General features: G+C 39.6%; 1 protein-coding gene across 4 annotated transcripts in view; it reads right to left on the reverse strand.

The window, feature by feature from the left end:
* Positions 1-12,643, reverse strand: part of map3k7 (mitogen-activated protein kinase kinase kinase 7) — a 33,057-nt gene extending 20,414 nt beyond the window's left edge. For 2 of the 4 annotated variants that reach the window (XM_079830611.1, XM_079830609.1), the window contains exons 1-6: positions 11,884-12,557; positions 11,352-11,462; positions 11,213-11,278; positions 11,043-11,088; positions 7,616-7,754; positions 1,657-1,785 (exon numbers count right to left, since the gene is read on the reverse strand). In XM_079830611.1, coding sequence (XP_079686737.1) covers positions 1,657-1,785; positions 7,616-7,754; positions 11,043-11,088; positions 11,213-11,278; positions 11,352-11,462; positions 11,884-11,970 — 578 coding nt within the window. In that variant the 5' untranslated portion in view covers positions 11,971-12,557. Of the gene's footprint in view, positions 1-1,656; positions 1,786-7,615; positions 7,755-11,042; positions 11,089-11,212; positions 11,279-11,351; positions 11,463-11,883 lie in introns of all 4 variants that reach the window. The other 2 variants (XM_079830610.1, XM_079830608.1) reach the window with 2 other exon arrangements.
* Positions 12,644-17,055: the final 4,412 nt, after the last annotated feature.

Raw genomic sequence — 17,055 nt, forward strand, 5'->3', positions numbered from 1 at the left:
AAGGCTGCATCAGAAACCTGGAAAATGCTGCCTTCGGGGGACACATTTCAAGGTAGGAAGGCATCAAGGCACATTCAAATCTAATGTTAGCTTCACTTCCTGTCTCCTGAGATTCCTTCATCTGATCGATTTTTGAAGGCAGCATTTATGTATCCTTCACTGCCTTTGATATCCCACAATAATGTACTTTCCATTCTGTGACTCCATTCTGTGAGTTGAGCTGGGGAAAAAAATATGGCGTCCGAAAGTTGCGTTCGCAGGTCAATGTGTGTGTAAATGTACAACACTTTTTTTTTTTACCAACATTTTCCACTTCTGATGTGATTTCTAGCGAGATATTACTAATGTAGTAGTTAAATATTTGTTTAGTTCCCACCAAAGCTCTCTCAATTTTGCTGTAGATCATTAAACGGTTGCACTGCCTAAGAAGTCTGTCCGAAATTAGTTTCGTGAGGTGCCTTCATGCACAAACGCTGCCTTACAAGTCATTGTCTGATATGGCAGCGAGGCAGCTGCCTAGGTTTTCGGACACAGCCTGAAGACTGGAGTAATGATGCTGAAAATTCAGCGTTCCCATAATGTTTTATCGTACCTTTGACCAGCCTTGTTGAGCATAAGAGACTTAATAAACCATCTTACTAGCCACCAACTTTTGAATGGTAGTGTGAGAAATAAACTTTGATATAAACTTCTAGACCTTTGACAGGACAGCACTAAAACAAATAATAAATATGGTTCTTTTAAATAAAAATTCTTGTAGTATAAATTAAGGAAAATGCATTTTCAAAAATTATTTGGAATTATCCATCAACCACACAAGGTTAGTCATTGTTAGTCATGTGTGGTGGATAAACAATTACATTTATTTATTTATATATATATATATATAGACCTAAATGAAAATGTTTAAAGTCTTTTTCTTCATTTGGTAAATAAATAATGAATTATTCTATGTTATAGCGGATAATTGCAACGAGCTGCCCCAAATACCAACGTAGAAGCAAATGATACCACACACCAAAGACTGAAAGCTATTTCCCAAACGCTCATTTTCTGCCGTCCAGGGTTGCAGAGCCTTTATCTTGTCGGCCCTTTTTGAACAGATGAGCTAATTTTCACTCATGCTGCCCTGGAGAGCGTTAATTGCTGCTCTTATTATCCTTAAATTACAGCGCCTCGCACTTGTATGTCTTTACGCTGCCTTCCTCTGGTCTTCTGATAATACTGTTGTCAGTGCGGCAAATGAGGAGCGTTGCGTCTCCTCTGCTGGCAGCGCTAGTGGTGTAATAACATGGGATTTCTGCTCCTCCCTAAACAAACAAGATAACAACCTGCTCCTAATTGAGGTTTCCTCCGACCCCCCTGACAGCCGAGTGCCCCTGAATGTGTTTGGTAAAATTGAAACCCATTAGCGGTTGATTGCAAACGCATGCATTAAATTATAATGATTTCATCCATCATATAGACCAGGAATGTCCAGTAACAGTTTTAGGGAAATATTTGTACAAGTGATAGTGAAGACAGAAGTGGCCTATGAGAAGACAAGTAATGAGAAAGAATGTGAAAAGGAGAACGGCAAGTCAGTTTTGATCCTCTGGTACAATCAAAAACAAGCCAATGATAAGCCAGTGACTGTTCAAACAAAGTTCCTGAAACTTGCCTTCAAACACCTCTGGGGCCATCCAGGCTGCGCTTCCCTTGTTGTTGGTCATGTGCGTCTGGATGTCACATGCTGTCCCGAAGTCACAGATCTTCAGTACAGTACCTCCAGCAACCAGAAGCAGACTATGAGGGGGGAAAAAAATAAGAAAAAAGATTCCAAAAAAGTATAAAGCAAATTCATTACCAAAACATTAAAATTCTGCAACAATTTTTAAATGGTAGTGAATGGTAGTGTTAGTGCTGGGCGGTATGACCAAAAATGTATATCACGGTATTTTTCTAAATTATACCAGTTTATGACGGTATTTTTTCCCCCATGCATGACCGGGTGTTAACCTCATTTTCTATTGATTGAGAGAGGAAATACTGCTGTAGATTGACTTAGAATGCCCTATTTTACTGTCATGACGAGTGAATATTGTAGAAAAATTCCACAATAGAATTAATACAGGTTTGCAAAGCCCCACAAAATTATGCTGTGCAGAGGCAACAACTAATAAAACAGACTACACACTCATTACAGACATATTTTAATATTCATATGACCACGGAGAGAGAAAAAAAAAAAAAAAAAAGTTTAGGGCACCTTAAATAGAATAGAATAGAAAACTTTATTGTCATTGTACAGCTGTACAACGAAATTGTCTCCTTTTGAAAGTGCATACACATAAGAAACTGTACAATTAAACAAAAGTAACCCGTGCAAATATGACAGATATGTGCAGTAAAGTGCAGATATGTGCAGACATTTGATTGCATACCTGTGTATACATTGGTAATGTAACATTTGTTAGGTGGAATTTAGAGCTTGCACTGCTATTGGATAAAAACTGTTTTGAGGCGGTTCGTCCTGGTTCTAATTGATCTGTACCGTCTGCCTGATGGTAGCAGATTGAAAAGAGAGTGACCTGGATGAGATGTGTCCTTTATGATGCTGTAAGCTCTCTTGAGGCAGCGGGAACTGTGTAGGTCCTCCAAGGTTGGGAGAGGGCACCCGATGATTTCCTCTGCAGTCCTGATGACCCTCTGAAGCTGTTTTTTATACGCTACAGTGCAGCTAGAAAACCACACGCAAAGGTGCACTATGTAACTTTTCTGTCCACTAGAGGTCGCCTATTCAAAGCAAAGGCGTAGTTTGATGATGGCAAGTTTGAGCGCAGAATTTTGGGACATGTGGTCTTCACCTCACAGCCGGTGGAAAAGAATCGGGATAGGACTCGAGCAGAAATCATGTTCATGGATGCGATTATTAACGTTACTGTAGTCTGAAGCAGAGCAGGACCGAGTGTTGTGGAGCTGAGGAACCGCTGGAGCGATTGTTAATAAGATGAACGCAACACACGCCTCGCGAGCAGCGGGACTTTTATTATGCCACAGTTGCCGCCGCCACTTCCGCTTTTCCGATCATGAGTATGAGGTAACGCAGCTCTGTGCATCATATTAGACACATCTGAGTGTGTTGAAAATTATGTTATGACGTTACTCTGTGCGTTCGCTCAGCAGTGAGAGTAAGGCGTTTCTGCAAAATAAAACCGGAAACCGAGGGGAACGCAGATACGACGTCATGGACAGACCCGGTTCCTTGGTTAAAATAGCAAATTTCTCACAATATACAAATAGTTGGAAACATTTGGGATATTTTAAGTACTCAACTGAACAAAATATATAACACTGGCCTAGTGGTTTTTGGATATTTTACTGCAATTTTTTACATAGTACATCTTTAAGCATTTTAAAAATCTAACCCTATAAAACATCAAACTGCCAAAACGAGGGAGAAACTTGGAAGAACATTTAAAAGGTCTAAGGATATTTTCAGTACATTTAAGAGCACTACAGTCTCTGAACAAACGACACATCAGTTTAACACAGAAAGAATAAAGCAGTTACTTTTTTGCCCATTCTTCTTTGAATTATCAGTCTACATCATTGTCTTCGGTGTAGTAAAATAATCCATGGTGTCACGTACGGCTGTAGTATCAGTGTCCTTGTTTGCACATACCTTTCATTTGAATAAGACGCGATTAAATGTGCGATACACGGTGCTGGTTCATGTTTAGAGCACTAGAGTATATGCAATAGGTCCATAAAAACTTAAACGCGCTCACTCCGGTCTGTTTCTGATCTATAGGATCCATTTGGTGAGCGTTGTTAAACTCATCGCGGCGCTCCATGCAGAAACAGTTCTCATGCACACGCCACCTGTTGTTTAAATTGTCCGCTGTAATGCTATCTCAGCTGTGTCCTCACTACAGTGCAACAGTGAAAAGGCACCCCTCTCAAACAGTGTCGCGCTGCGCCGCCTTCCAAACGTTGTTTAAGCGACATATTGCGGTATAATAAAAATGTATATCATATCAAAAATAAACACTGGTATTCGGTATGAACCGGTATACCGCCCAGCACTAGGTAGTGTCCGCTTTAAAGGTTAAAGAAAAGAGAAAGTAAAAGTGGTGTGTGTGCCTTAAAGCATGAGCACATTAACAGAGCACACATTTTTAAAATACACTTCAGTTGGCAAATATTTTGAGCAGAAATACAGGTATACACAGATGGCAGTTAACCAGTCACCAACTATGCTTTAGTCCTATTAAACACAGTTTAAGCACTTGTGAACTGTTCATGGGGGTTTGATCATGATGCCAACTTTAGTGAGCTGTAATGTATCAAATGTTAGTAATAACCCAGTTCTTCCAGAGAACTTCATTCTAGGTGTCTGGGAGAGAAGCCAGCTGACCAGTTTCATGGTGTGCTGCCAGGGCTTTTTACAAACAGAGACTCATAAATAACCAGCCCTGGCCTGGAAAACACCATACACTGCCATGATGTAAGTGATGCAGGGTAAGACACCTGGACCAGACGGCATTTATGAGCGATGGCAGTCCTGAATGATCCAGTAATGTTTCCACCATCATCAGTCAGAATACAGTCAGCACACGCATGAGCTTACACCTGATGTTAATCTCAGGTGATCAGATCGCAAATGGTCAGGCAAGACTCAAATGTAACCATGTGCGTTTAAAAACCTTATCTTTGTATAAAATGGTCAGGGAGAACTTGTATGACAAGGACTAAAGACCCCGATATATTTCAAACGAAATCGAAGAAAGAATTGATGTGATGTCATTTTGAACAAAATCAGGCCGAAACGAAGTTCATTTGGAATTTGAAACATCTTGCCAAAGCGAACTCTTCAGAAAAGTTTGCTCTGGCTGGTAAACACTTTTGTACTACTATTGGCCCGTGGCGATTACGCAATAGGCAGGTGTGCGCTGAGGGTCCGCCTTCTTTCACATGAAAATCTTTTCCACTTAATTTCTTCGGTTCAGTCGGTCAAGGTCAGATGTCACGAGACACTGACACTGTTTTTAATGTTTAATACGGTAAAGCTGCTTGATTTAAGGATATCTACTGTATAAAGTGATATACAGTGAGGAAAATAAGTATTTGAACACCCTGCTATTTTGCAAGTTCTCCCACTTAGAAATCATGGAGGGGTCTGAAATTGTCATCGTAGGTGCATGTCCACTGTGAGAGACATAATCTAAAAAAAAATAAAAAATCCAGAAATCACAATGTATGCTTTTTTAACTATTTATTTGTATGCTAGAGCTGCAAATAAGTATTTGAACACCTGTCTATCAGCTAGAATTCTGACCCTCAAATACCTGTTAGTCTGCCTTTAAAATGTCCACCTCCACTCCATTTATTATCCTAAATTAGATGCACCTGTTTGAGGTCGTTAGCTGCATAAAGACACCTGTCCGCCCCATACAATCAGTAAGAATCCAACTACTAACATGGCCAAGACCAAAGAGCTGTCCAAAGACACTAGAGACAAAATTGTACACCTCCACAAGGCTGGAAAGGGCTACGGGGAAATTGCCAAGCAGGAACGTCCGTGTGCAGCCCAATTTTTGTTACTGCATGGACAGTGCACGTACAACAGCGCATGTGCAAGTGACTCGAGAGCTTGAAATCAAAGCCCACAGTCTTTTCGCGCTCACGGTCAAAGGAGTATACGTGCTCAACTGTGCGCGGGATGTATACCTAGACGTATACCTAGGCATTATTTTTAAAGAAATGTAACCAATAAACACAGTTTTGTGGCTCTTTAATGTGTGGTGACAGGTCGCTGTAGCGCCTCAGTTAAAGCTGCTCATGAACCGGTCATCTCTTCCTTCTAGTTAATTTTTAGTACCAAATAAACATGAATGAACTTCAGAAGGAATGTTGTTTCAACCGTGGAAAGACGTCAGTACACAGCTTGACTGCTTTGTCGGACAAAAATGGCGGATAGCGGATTATGATTGGTCAGATCGCCTGTCAATCAAACTCCCAGCAAAGGGTGAATTGCGCGTTACACATTCTGACCAGCACGCATCTGAGGCGGCGTTGGTGACACGTTGTATTAGTGGTTATATTTGATTATTAAATAAGTAATTTAATGAATGATCAGTCACATTGACTCATTTTACAATCCAGCCCTTTATTTAGGCTAAAAACACTTCTCATTCATTTGGTGAGGAACATGGCGTTTTGAGCAGCATGTACACACCCGGTCATGCTGTTGGCTTGACACTGCTGTAGATGCATATTGCAGTATTAAGGGTAACGATTAATTGATTGTTAATCTAAACGACGATCGATCAAGGGAATTTGTGTAAATTGACATCCCTACCCCAAAAGAAGAATGTAAAATAACTTTGCTGTGAGCATTAGGGTTGCAAAGGGGCTGAACATTTTCGGCAAATATCTATAAACATTCCCAAAAATCCTGGAAAATATCCAAAATTCCAAGAAGCTACTCAATGCAGAGCCATTACCTCCAGCCCCCCTCTCTTAACCTACTGTGGGCATGATGGGTGGAGCTGCATCTCCTAACCACACTCTAACCCTACCCATAACCCTATCTCTCCACCCATTAAACAGACTAAGCTCCACCCTTGCGCTCCAGATGCTCTGCAGCGAGGACTACTTGAAAAATTCTGGAAAGTTTCCAAAACTCCTGGGCCCGTATTCATAAAGAATCTTAATGCAAAGAGTAGCTCCTAGTGACAAAATTCTTTGAAATGTGGGCGTTTACTCTTAAAATTAACTAAAAAATCCTAGTAAAGAAAAAAGTAATTCAGAAAGCATCTTAACCCTTAAAAGAGGTCTTAAGGTCAAATTTGTTAGGAGCACGGACGAGGACTTTTAAGAGGCTTAAGAGTTTCTTTAGCAGCGGAGAAAATGGCAGAAAGCGAAGAGGGAGAAGAAATGTGTTGCAGACAATGGATGACAGTGACTTAATAAAACGCTATAGATTAGATCGGGCAGGGATCATGTTTGTTGCAATAAACCCAACTTTCAGATCACCAATTAAATAGACATGCGAGCAATCAGTGTAATTGGAAAGAGTGGAACAATGTTTATAATTCTAAGCCAATCAAATACCTTATATTTATTTATTTATTTATATTTATTATATATATATATATATATATATAATGTGTGTGTGTGTGAGGACAATTTGCGCTTGTAATTTCAAAGTGAAGGCTTAGAATAGACCCTATACTTAAAAGCGCTTTTTTTCCACTTTTTGGACAACCAACCAATCACAGTCTTCAAAAGACTGTGTCATACGTAGCAACGGGGTCAGCCCCGCCTCTTCACTAAGATAAAAGTTTTTGTATTTTCCTTGCTCAGAGTTGCTCTCAGATCAGTCCCGAATAGCTCTTAAGCTAAGACTCCTCAGTAAAAGTTTTTAAGTTAAATTAAGAGTTTTCTGAGAGGACTCTTAGAATCATTATGAATACGGGCCCTGGAAAGTTTCTGGAAACTTTGCAACCCTAGTGAGTATGTCGGAGCCTTAACTTTAACTAGCACAGGGGTGAGGAGAAAAGGAATTCTCAGCGGGTTCCAGTGACATGAGGTAAGACAGTGTGATGAGAGAAACCATGGAGGAGCATACTTGGGAGGTTTGAGGTCCCTGTGAATGAGAGCCTTTGGTTTCATTCCGTGGAGATACGAGACCCCCTGAGAACACTGCAGGCACCAGCTCATGGCGTGAGATGCGGTGTAGTGAGGGAGAGGCTCTGCACCGTGCAGCACTGTCAACACAGAATACAGTCATAAATACCAGCACACGTACAATATCATTCACTTGCTCACGTGCTTGGACGCTGACTTGAACTTTAGCACTTGCTACTACTATAGGCCTGGGATTAGGCATACATTTAAAGGGGTGGTTGCATGCGATTTCACTTTTTTAACTTTAGTTAGTGTGTAATGTTGCTGCTTGAGCATAAACAGTATCTGCAAAGTTACAGCGCTGAAAGTTCAATGCAAACGGAGATATTGTCTTTTAAAGTTATGGCAGTTTATTGCCTACAAAAACGTCCGGGTGGACTACAACAAGCTTCTTCCCGGGTTGTAGACATCATAAACCCTTGCTATTAACATAAACACTGCCCCCGCGAACACGCAACAAAGTGGGCGAGGCCACGTCACAGTCATTACGAAAGAGAGAGAGCTGTTGCAGAACTAGGGATGGGCGATATTTTATCGTTTGCGATATACCGGTAAAAATTCTCCCCCCGATAAGAATTTGTCTTCCCGCGATAATAACGATAAAGCCTAGTTGATAGCGCGACCCATCCGCACCGTGCCACCGCTGGCCGTCTCTTGATTCCATAAGAGTTATTACTTTATGATGGCTGCGGTGGCTGCGTTCGTGACTTTGTATCGCTGAACGGGGGATGGAGAGAGAATTTTCTTGTGGTGCCCCCCGCAGCACTCGGTGTCCTAAGCGCCGCGCAATGGGAGCGGCGGCACTGAATCCGAATCTCACGTGCAGATCCAAAACAACTATAGCGGAAGCTGCGGAAGAGTTCATTGCTAAACGAGGGGCTACCTGAGGGCAATCTGAACCTGTACATACAGATGTATTTTCACTCGCTGAGCACTTGGACTGAGCGCTTAACAGATTTGCTCTGTCTCAATCGATCGGTAAAGCACACTATTTCTGTTCATCTCAATGAATGCGCAGTGTATTTGACGCACATTAAACACTAGTGTGAGGCGCGTGACTGAGAGCGCTCAGTGTTTCACACACACTCAAAGAGAGAGCAAGAGAGTCTTACATATCCAAGAGAGTCTTATACCACACAGAATTGACGTGCTACATGTAAACAATATCCTTTGTTGTATTTTCCTGTAAAATAATGGCGTTTATTTGGAATTATTCAGCCTTTCATGAACAGGAAGAAACGAATGCACAAACGGGAATCTCATTGGCTGGCGTGCACCTATTACGGTGCCCGTTTTGATTTCAGCAAATCAGTTAGAATGAGCGCTGACAACGTGATTAATATTCATGAACCCAGAAGCTCATTATTCCTTAGTGCAGTTTATTTTTATTAGTAGAAGAATTCGTGGTATTATTATCTTATCAACTCAAATTACTGAAATTCTATAATTAAATCATTATTTTCAACTTTTTTGTAATCTGAAGACATTTTTGGGATAATTACTTTTGCTGTTTCTGCTATTTTACCTCTGTTTGCAGCATGAGTGTATGAATAAATACAGAATCGGTTTACATGTAAAACTTGTCATTGATTTCAAAATTATTATTGTTTGTATTGTGTGATGTTTTTTAGCGCAGTTGCACTATTTAAACATTACCTGCACTTTTACAGAAGACAATTATATCTGCAACTTTTCCATTTCTGAAAAGGCTGGTGTGGAATTTTACATAAAATAAATATATATATATATATATATATACACACAAACGAACCGTTCAAAGGACAGCGGTGTGGAATAAAGGTAAAATATAAGAAAAATATGGCGTTTTAAAAAAGAACAAGTATTAAGACATGTTATACTGCGCCCCATAAACACAACCAAGCCTAGAAAACAAAACACGGAATCACCCCTTTAACTATTTTTCAAATGCTAAGTTCCATAGACTCAAAGAACGCGTAAAATTGTACTGGAAAAAAAATATACTGCACAATAGAATCGGATGTGATGCTCTAAGCATGTATGTATATTTGTATACATACACAGAAGAGTATTTTCACATTTCTGTAAATTAATTCTACAACAGAACCAAGAAATGATGATCTGATTCGTCCAAGTACAACAACTAGAGGCTATTTAAGTGACAAAACTAATTTCATTTTATTTAATTTCATTTTATGACTGCAAACCCAAAGGCAGTCTAAAAAGTCCTTAATTAACAAGCCCAATTTTTACCCTCACTCCGGTAGTTTTAAAGTAATTAAAGCCGGGTGCACACTGTGCGATTTTGGCCGTCTGAGACCAATTTTGCAAATCCTAAAAGATTCCTCAGATCCTAGGCTAAAATCTGAAGTCTTTGATCGTCAGTTCGACATGTTCACCGACAGACGATTAATGACCGGTGCGATCAAATTTTACTTCAGACGAAATTCTGGCAATGACAGAAGATTTGCCGCAGAATCCTGCAGTGTGACTTCTCCTAGGACGACCGTCAAATTGTCTTCATTTTTCAAGACAAACCATGACCAAAATGAGCACTAGAGATTTCTTTGTAGCCACCATTTCAATCCCGTGTGTAATGCAGCTCACTGTCACCGAACGCGTCATTGATTGATGATATAAAACTCCAGACAAGTTCTTGCGTGCGTCTGACATTAATGACAACATAGATCTTACAGTGTGACATGGCTTACAGCGGGGATCATGTTCGTACAGTCTGACAAGGAGCAATCATAAAGGACTATTATAAAATCGCACAGTGTGCACCCAGGTTAAGTCAAAGATGTCTAGACCAGTGTTGCTCAACCTTTTTGTCCCCACGGCCCCCCTAGACAATATTCGAAGGCCCTCCTATCCAAGCTGATACATACCTCTGGTACTTCTGTTTTAATAAAAAAAAAAAAATGGTGTCAGTAATATCAGTCTAATCCTGACTTTTAGTGTGGTTTTTAATATACCCCACTTTAGTGATCCTTCAGGAATCATTCTAATTGGCTGATTTGCTGCTCAAGAAACATTGCTTACTATTATCAATGTTGAAAACAGCGGTGCTGCTTAATATTTTTGAGAAATGTGATGTATTTTTTTTGTATTCTTTAAAGAAAAGAACAAGGTCTTGACTGTCACTTTTGATTCATTTAATGCATCCTTGCTCTTTTTTTAAAAAAAACAAAAAATCTAATTTTCCCAAGAGCAATGTATTTACACTGACAAAACCTATGGTTAAATCGCTCTTGATTAATGTATTTTACCTGTCGTTAAGAAAGCATTTCAGATATTTGCTAAACTTCCAGCTGACCTTATGATTTAAATAATTCTGTGTACATTTTCAAAAGTGTTGCAAAGTAACTTATCAAAAAACAATTACTTACCATTATACAATGACCCCCCTTCAGCATATTCCATCACCAGACATACCTGCAATAAGATCATTAACCTTGTGATGTTTTTCACGAGGAACTAAATAAAAAGGTTGGATCACAGCAAACACAAAGTTTCCTGATCAAAATCCACTCAATTGCAACATGTTGTAGAGACTTACAGGGTTACTGCAGGAACCATACAGCTTCACAATGTTGGGATGATTTACACGAGACAACTGGCGAAGCTGGACAGAGAGATTGGAGAAAATTAGACCAAACGTCTGTTTCACTAACTTATTGAACGGAATATGACAGTACCTCAACAATGAAAGCATTTCTCTCTGATTCACTCTCTATAGTCTTGATGGCCACATCTCTTCCTTTCCACTTGGCCTTGCACACAACACCAAACGCCCCTCTGCCCACCACCTACAAAACACACACACACACACACACACACACACACACACACACACACACACACACACACACACGTAGGAGAACATCACACTGAATGAATGTACACACTCACAAACTCACAGCACTGGAAAAAGTTAACAAACCCAACATATAAAACTCAGAAACATTAACGTACACCGAATCACATCTAAAACCGTGTAAAATGTTTTATAAAACATATGGCAATGACTTAATTCAGCAGAACACACTGTGGCTTGACAAAGACTATGAAAAACATAAAAATGAAGTTAAAAATAGAGACTAGGTGTAGTGAGATGCAATGTCAAGTGTCCCAGTTATAGTACAGCTATCAAGGGAATGTTTGCAGGACATTTCCACACTCCTGTCAGCGTGTTTATTAACTTTATCACTTGCGTGGCATGTCACTTACCTCTTCCACCTCAATATCGGCATATTCGATCTCCTCGAACGGGTACATAGACGGTGTTTCCAGCATATCGGCGGAGGGCATAGACATCGCTAGCTCGCTAGCCAGCTAATCATTAATACACAAACAACTGTCTTTATAGTCTTAAAACTTCACAACCGAGCGGTTTCAGAATAAAAATGGTAGCTGGAGCACCTCTTCCTTCAGCACGGCCCGCATTACACAAATAGAAGTGTATGATAAGTCACTTTAAAAACTTGTTTAGCGGCTAACGAGCTAACCTGTCAATCTAATCCGTTAGCCGAGCGGCTAAGAGGCTCCGAACCAGATTAAAGTATGTCAGGCATGCCAAACGACGGAAAATGTTGTCATTCAAAAGGGGAATACGCCCTAGGTCTCTGTGGAGTATAGTTAAGGGTATCCCATCGATATAAAAGCGCTGGCTGTGTGTGTTAGCGCTAGGCCGCTAGCTTGATGGATCTCCCCTCCGCGCAGCGCTCACTCCACACCGCCGCGGCCGCTCCGCACATCGGCCTCTCTATGTGCCCGAAAATACCGCTCGATAAAACCCGCTTTACGTGCCCCGTTGACCAGGACAAAGCATCCGAGCCATCGGATGCGGGACTAGAACTTTACAGCTCTCTCCTCCATGGGCTCGTTTGTTTTTCTTGTTTTCTGTGGGGGTTGTTTAAGCTCCAGGAAGTGTGCGCTCTCTTGTATTGTGCCCCCTCGAGTCCATGCCAACTGAAACGTCTCCAAGATTGGAGTCAAGCAAGGCCTGCCAGAATCATTTCCAGTCGTTATAACGGGATTCGTCTTAATTTTATCATTTTTCTGGAGGTGGTTTGCTAATGAGAATAAGAAACGAATCAGTTTCATTATCCTGATTGAGTAGCATCCTTACTGCACCAGGTAACTTTCATGGAGGCCTATCGAAAAGCAATACATACCATCCTTTTTTTCTCTCTGAAGAATGAAAAACTGTCATTTTATGTGTTAATCTGTTCAGTATTTTTAAAGGTTTGGGTTCAACTGCTTCTATTTTCTCAAAAAACTATTTTTATTTTTTTTCTCACTCATTTAGTCAACACTGTCAGATATAAAATTGGGAAAAATATTGACAAGATTATCACAAATATCTAGAATTCACTTACATTAAGGAATGAATAACCAAAATGATTTTCAGCTCTATTTATTTAATTGTCACCATATTCATGTAAGATTTTGCACATCACTATTAACTATCTAAAACTCCCAGTTTCTATACAATTCATATGACAGAGTTAATGTCATAGCCTACTTGTGACACAAAAATGAAAAGCTCAATTGCTTGAAATTATATTAGAAAACTAAAATCTACCTGAGCCGGTGTGATGTTTGAACTCAGCATGTAAAATGTGGGAAAAGCGCTATCAGGATGAATGCTGACTTTAATATTACCAGATTTTATTCATATAAATAGTTTGATCAAGACCTCACCTTTGGCTTGTTTGATAAATAATCATAATTTTATCACATTAAAGTCTCAAATCAGTATGTTATTGTTGATTCCTACTGTATGTCTGGCGATATTTTTATACAGGTGTTTGTATAATTGTGGAAATTGTTTTCCCTTGTACTAACTCCTGTCTAAAAAGCCTTTGTCATCCCTACCTGTGTAAGTCTATTTGTACAGTGTTGTGTTATCAAACCGATAAACAAATCAAATTTGCTGAGCAACCTGATCACATGCCCTCTGTGAGCTAAATATAAGCCCAGCATTTCAAACATCATTTCATGACAGCTGAAAATGATCCCTATTCATCACTGGAAAGAAACACTGCTGGAAAAACATAAACAACATTCGTTCATATGCAAACAAGGTTACTGAGATGAAGTAACCTTTCCAGCGGTGCGCTGTCCTCTCCAGGGAACTGGTGACATCATTTCCACTGTGGGTTCCATGCAGTGAGTAATGGTGCAGGTCTGTCTCCTTCGTTTAATTTAGATAGCACTGGCAGGAAGTGGAGGAGACCGGGGCTAGTTGTCAAACGCTTTACCCTGGTGAATATTTCTCAGGGTATGTTTATTATTCAGTTTCTGTACAGGCACATACTATGAAAGAAATGTCACTGCTATTGCCCACAATTGGGCGTAAGTTGTGTAGAGCTAGAAAGTCCAACCCATAGACTGTAAAAAAAAAAGATGTATGACTCCCCTTCACCATTTTACAATGTAGAAAAGGGAAGCTGCCAATGTCCCAATATTGCTGATATCTTGCGCTGATTTGGAACCTGCGTCTGTGCAATAGTGAGCAGGAAGTAGAGCCGGGATATCAAAAACCCCGTCCACACTTCCGCAGTATCTGTTAGTATAGTTTACTGCAGAACAATTCATTATGTCGGTGTGAAATAAACAGTTATGGAAATGTAGAAATTAAAGCTAAAGCTCCAATCTCCTCCCGAAAATCCAGAAAAAAGCTGTCAATCATGACGTGACGTGACGTTTTTTTTTTTTTTTTGCATTAAATAACTAACTAAAACCAAACTTATTTAAAAAAACAAACACTTGAACTTACATCAGAGTGATGAAAACTACCTAAAATGACAGAAACCATCTTTGGGAAAAAATTATTTGAAGTGTAATTTGATTGTTTAGTTTGTCTCACGTCCCATTAGAATACATGGAGGGGGCGGGGTTTATGAGCTATACTGGCACCAACCACCTAGGGGGTGATCGAGACTCTTTGGCTTCACTTTTCAGGACGTGTGTGTGTGGCACACTTGGCGCATACAAACAGGCTGTGTCCGAAAAACCTGGAAAATGCTGCCTTCGGGGGCACATTTCAAGGAAGGAAGGCATCAAGTAGGGCTGGGCCGATAAACGATATCATATCGAATCGCGATAAAATTCATGTCGATAACGATGATAAGCTCTGGACATTTTTACTCAATATGTATTACTCTAACACCCAATCACACATCAGAAATAAACGCGACAACAGTCAGCGTGCAGCTTATAACTTGCACATCAAAAGTACACGCTCTACTGGCAAAGAAAACTCGAAAAAATAAGTGGAATCGGCGACGAACGTTAAATCAAATTTGAAACTAGCCTTGAGTTATTATCCAAAGACGACGAATTTGTTGATAAAAAAAGGTAGCACGAATTGTTACTTATTTGAACCGGATCACACAGACGGCTCGGGTCAAGATCCATTTACTCTGATCGGTCACGCAAACACTAAACAGCGCTGTGAGATCCAGTGAAAAGCGCGTGCATTCAGCCAAAAACACAAATGTCTCTGTGATTTAAATTAGTTTAAAGCCAGATGGAACAGCGCTGACAAACAGAAGAAACACTATGCGCCAGTGAGAAGGATGTTCCATCTTTTATTTAGCTAGAATTTGTGCATATAGGCTACTGAATGTTTTTAGGCTAGTGTTTTTCACACAAAACCCATAGAAACCACATAGCCTAGATACGTTGTACCATGTTAGTGAAGAGCTATATGAGTGTTTTTAACTGTGGTTATCATGATCTAAATCTATGATACTATGGAAGACCAATGGTTCATTTTAATGAAGCTCAGTCATAATATTAATATTTTTACCATATAAAAATGAGGTTGTTACAATTTTTACAGATGTCCGTGTTTTTGTTGATGAACATAAATCTGCATGCTATTACTACTGTCAACTCACTGTCAAATGTGCATTTCTAAGACAAAACATGTAATATTAATACTGCTGCTGAAGGTATATGCCAAAGTCAGGCCACACAAACCTGTTTCAATATCAGAAACTAAGACATACATTTTTTTCTATTAAGAAATTTAAGGAAAAATGACTGGAAAAGTGTAAGGAATTCAAAAACGTGAAGTGTGTGTCATATTCTGACAATAAAAGAGTAGTTTTAAACCACAAGTAACAGTCTGGTTTCTATAACTTTCACTTAGGAGCAAAAATCTGCCTTTAAATTTGAACTAAATAAATATTTTACACTTATCGTGATAATTATCGATATCGACTGATATGAAACGATTTTATCGTAATAATTTTTTGGCCTGATTCAGCTGCCTAGGTTCTCGGACGCAGCCACAAAGTGCGCACAGAGAGAGCTGAGTCTCAGGGTGCGTCTAATTCAGTTCCCTAGTTCCCGAGCTTGTGAATCAGTATATAGTGTACAAAATTCGGGCACTGGTAAGGACAGTAAATGACGCTGGCTCACTACACACATTGGGACACTGTTGACTCTATTTCCGGCGACGTGACAACATCCTCATTGAACAACATCACTACTGGTATTTATGAACAACAGAAGTGTTGATATCTTTCTGACATTACTTGTAATGTTATTTAAAGTACATTATTATAAATACATTGCTTGTTACATATATGTGCAACATTTCAGCCTTAAATGAATTATAAATGTTAGCTAGATTGTGTTCATTACCTGTCCAACGATGTATGTTTATGCTGAAATATAATAAAATAATGGTTTCTATTTTTAAAAACGCATATCGTGTGTCGTTATGTAGTGAGTTGGCTCACGTGAAGTTTCGCGCTTCAGCACTTCCATTAAGGGAGCGAAGTGAGCATCGATGCACCCTGGGTTTTGCAGTGCATTGTGGGAATTTTTAGGGAGCGAACGTTTCAGTACACTGCAAAGGATTCTGCGATTGAGACATCCCTTAAAATGGCCGACTCCCTGATCAGAGCCCGGACTACTGAACTATAGGAAGCTGATTGAGACGCACCCTCAGACAGCCACCATTACCAAACTGAGTTCTGTTTGCTCTTAAAGTTCTTACAGTTTTTGCAGTCTTAACTGAGTTCAAATAAAAAGTCTTAATGAACGTTACAGTTGGGGGAAAATCTCATGTTTGTCATATCCATGCATTTGTTCTTAAAGTGACAGTAGCTTAATACACCTGCTGATGTCTTGTGTCATATAATGTTAACTAAAGAAAAAAAACTCTGCTCAAACCGGCTCTTGACTGAATAACTTCTTTAGGATTATATATTTAATTTATATATTATACCTCTGGTTTCAGACAAGGCTTAAACCTAGTCCAAGACTAAAATGCATGTTGGAGATGACCTAACTGACAGCAACTTGCATATATTTTGCAGATATTTTCAAATATGTCAGTGCCATTGTTTTGTCTCAAGATTCTCATCAGTAATATTTATA

This window comes from Gobio gobio, assembly GCF_949357685.1.
Source record: "Gobio gobio genome assembly, chromosome: 12".
NCBI classification, from domain to species: Eukaryota; Metazoa; Chordata; class Actinopteri; order Cypriniformes; family Gobionidae; genus Gobio; species Gobio gobio.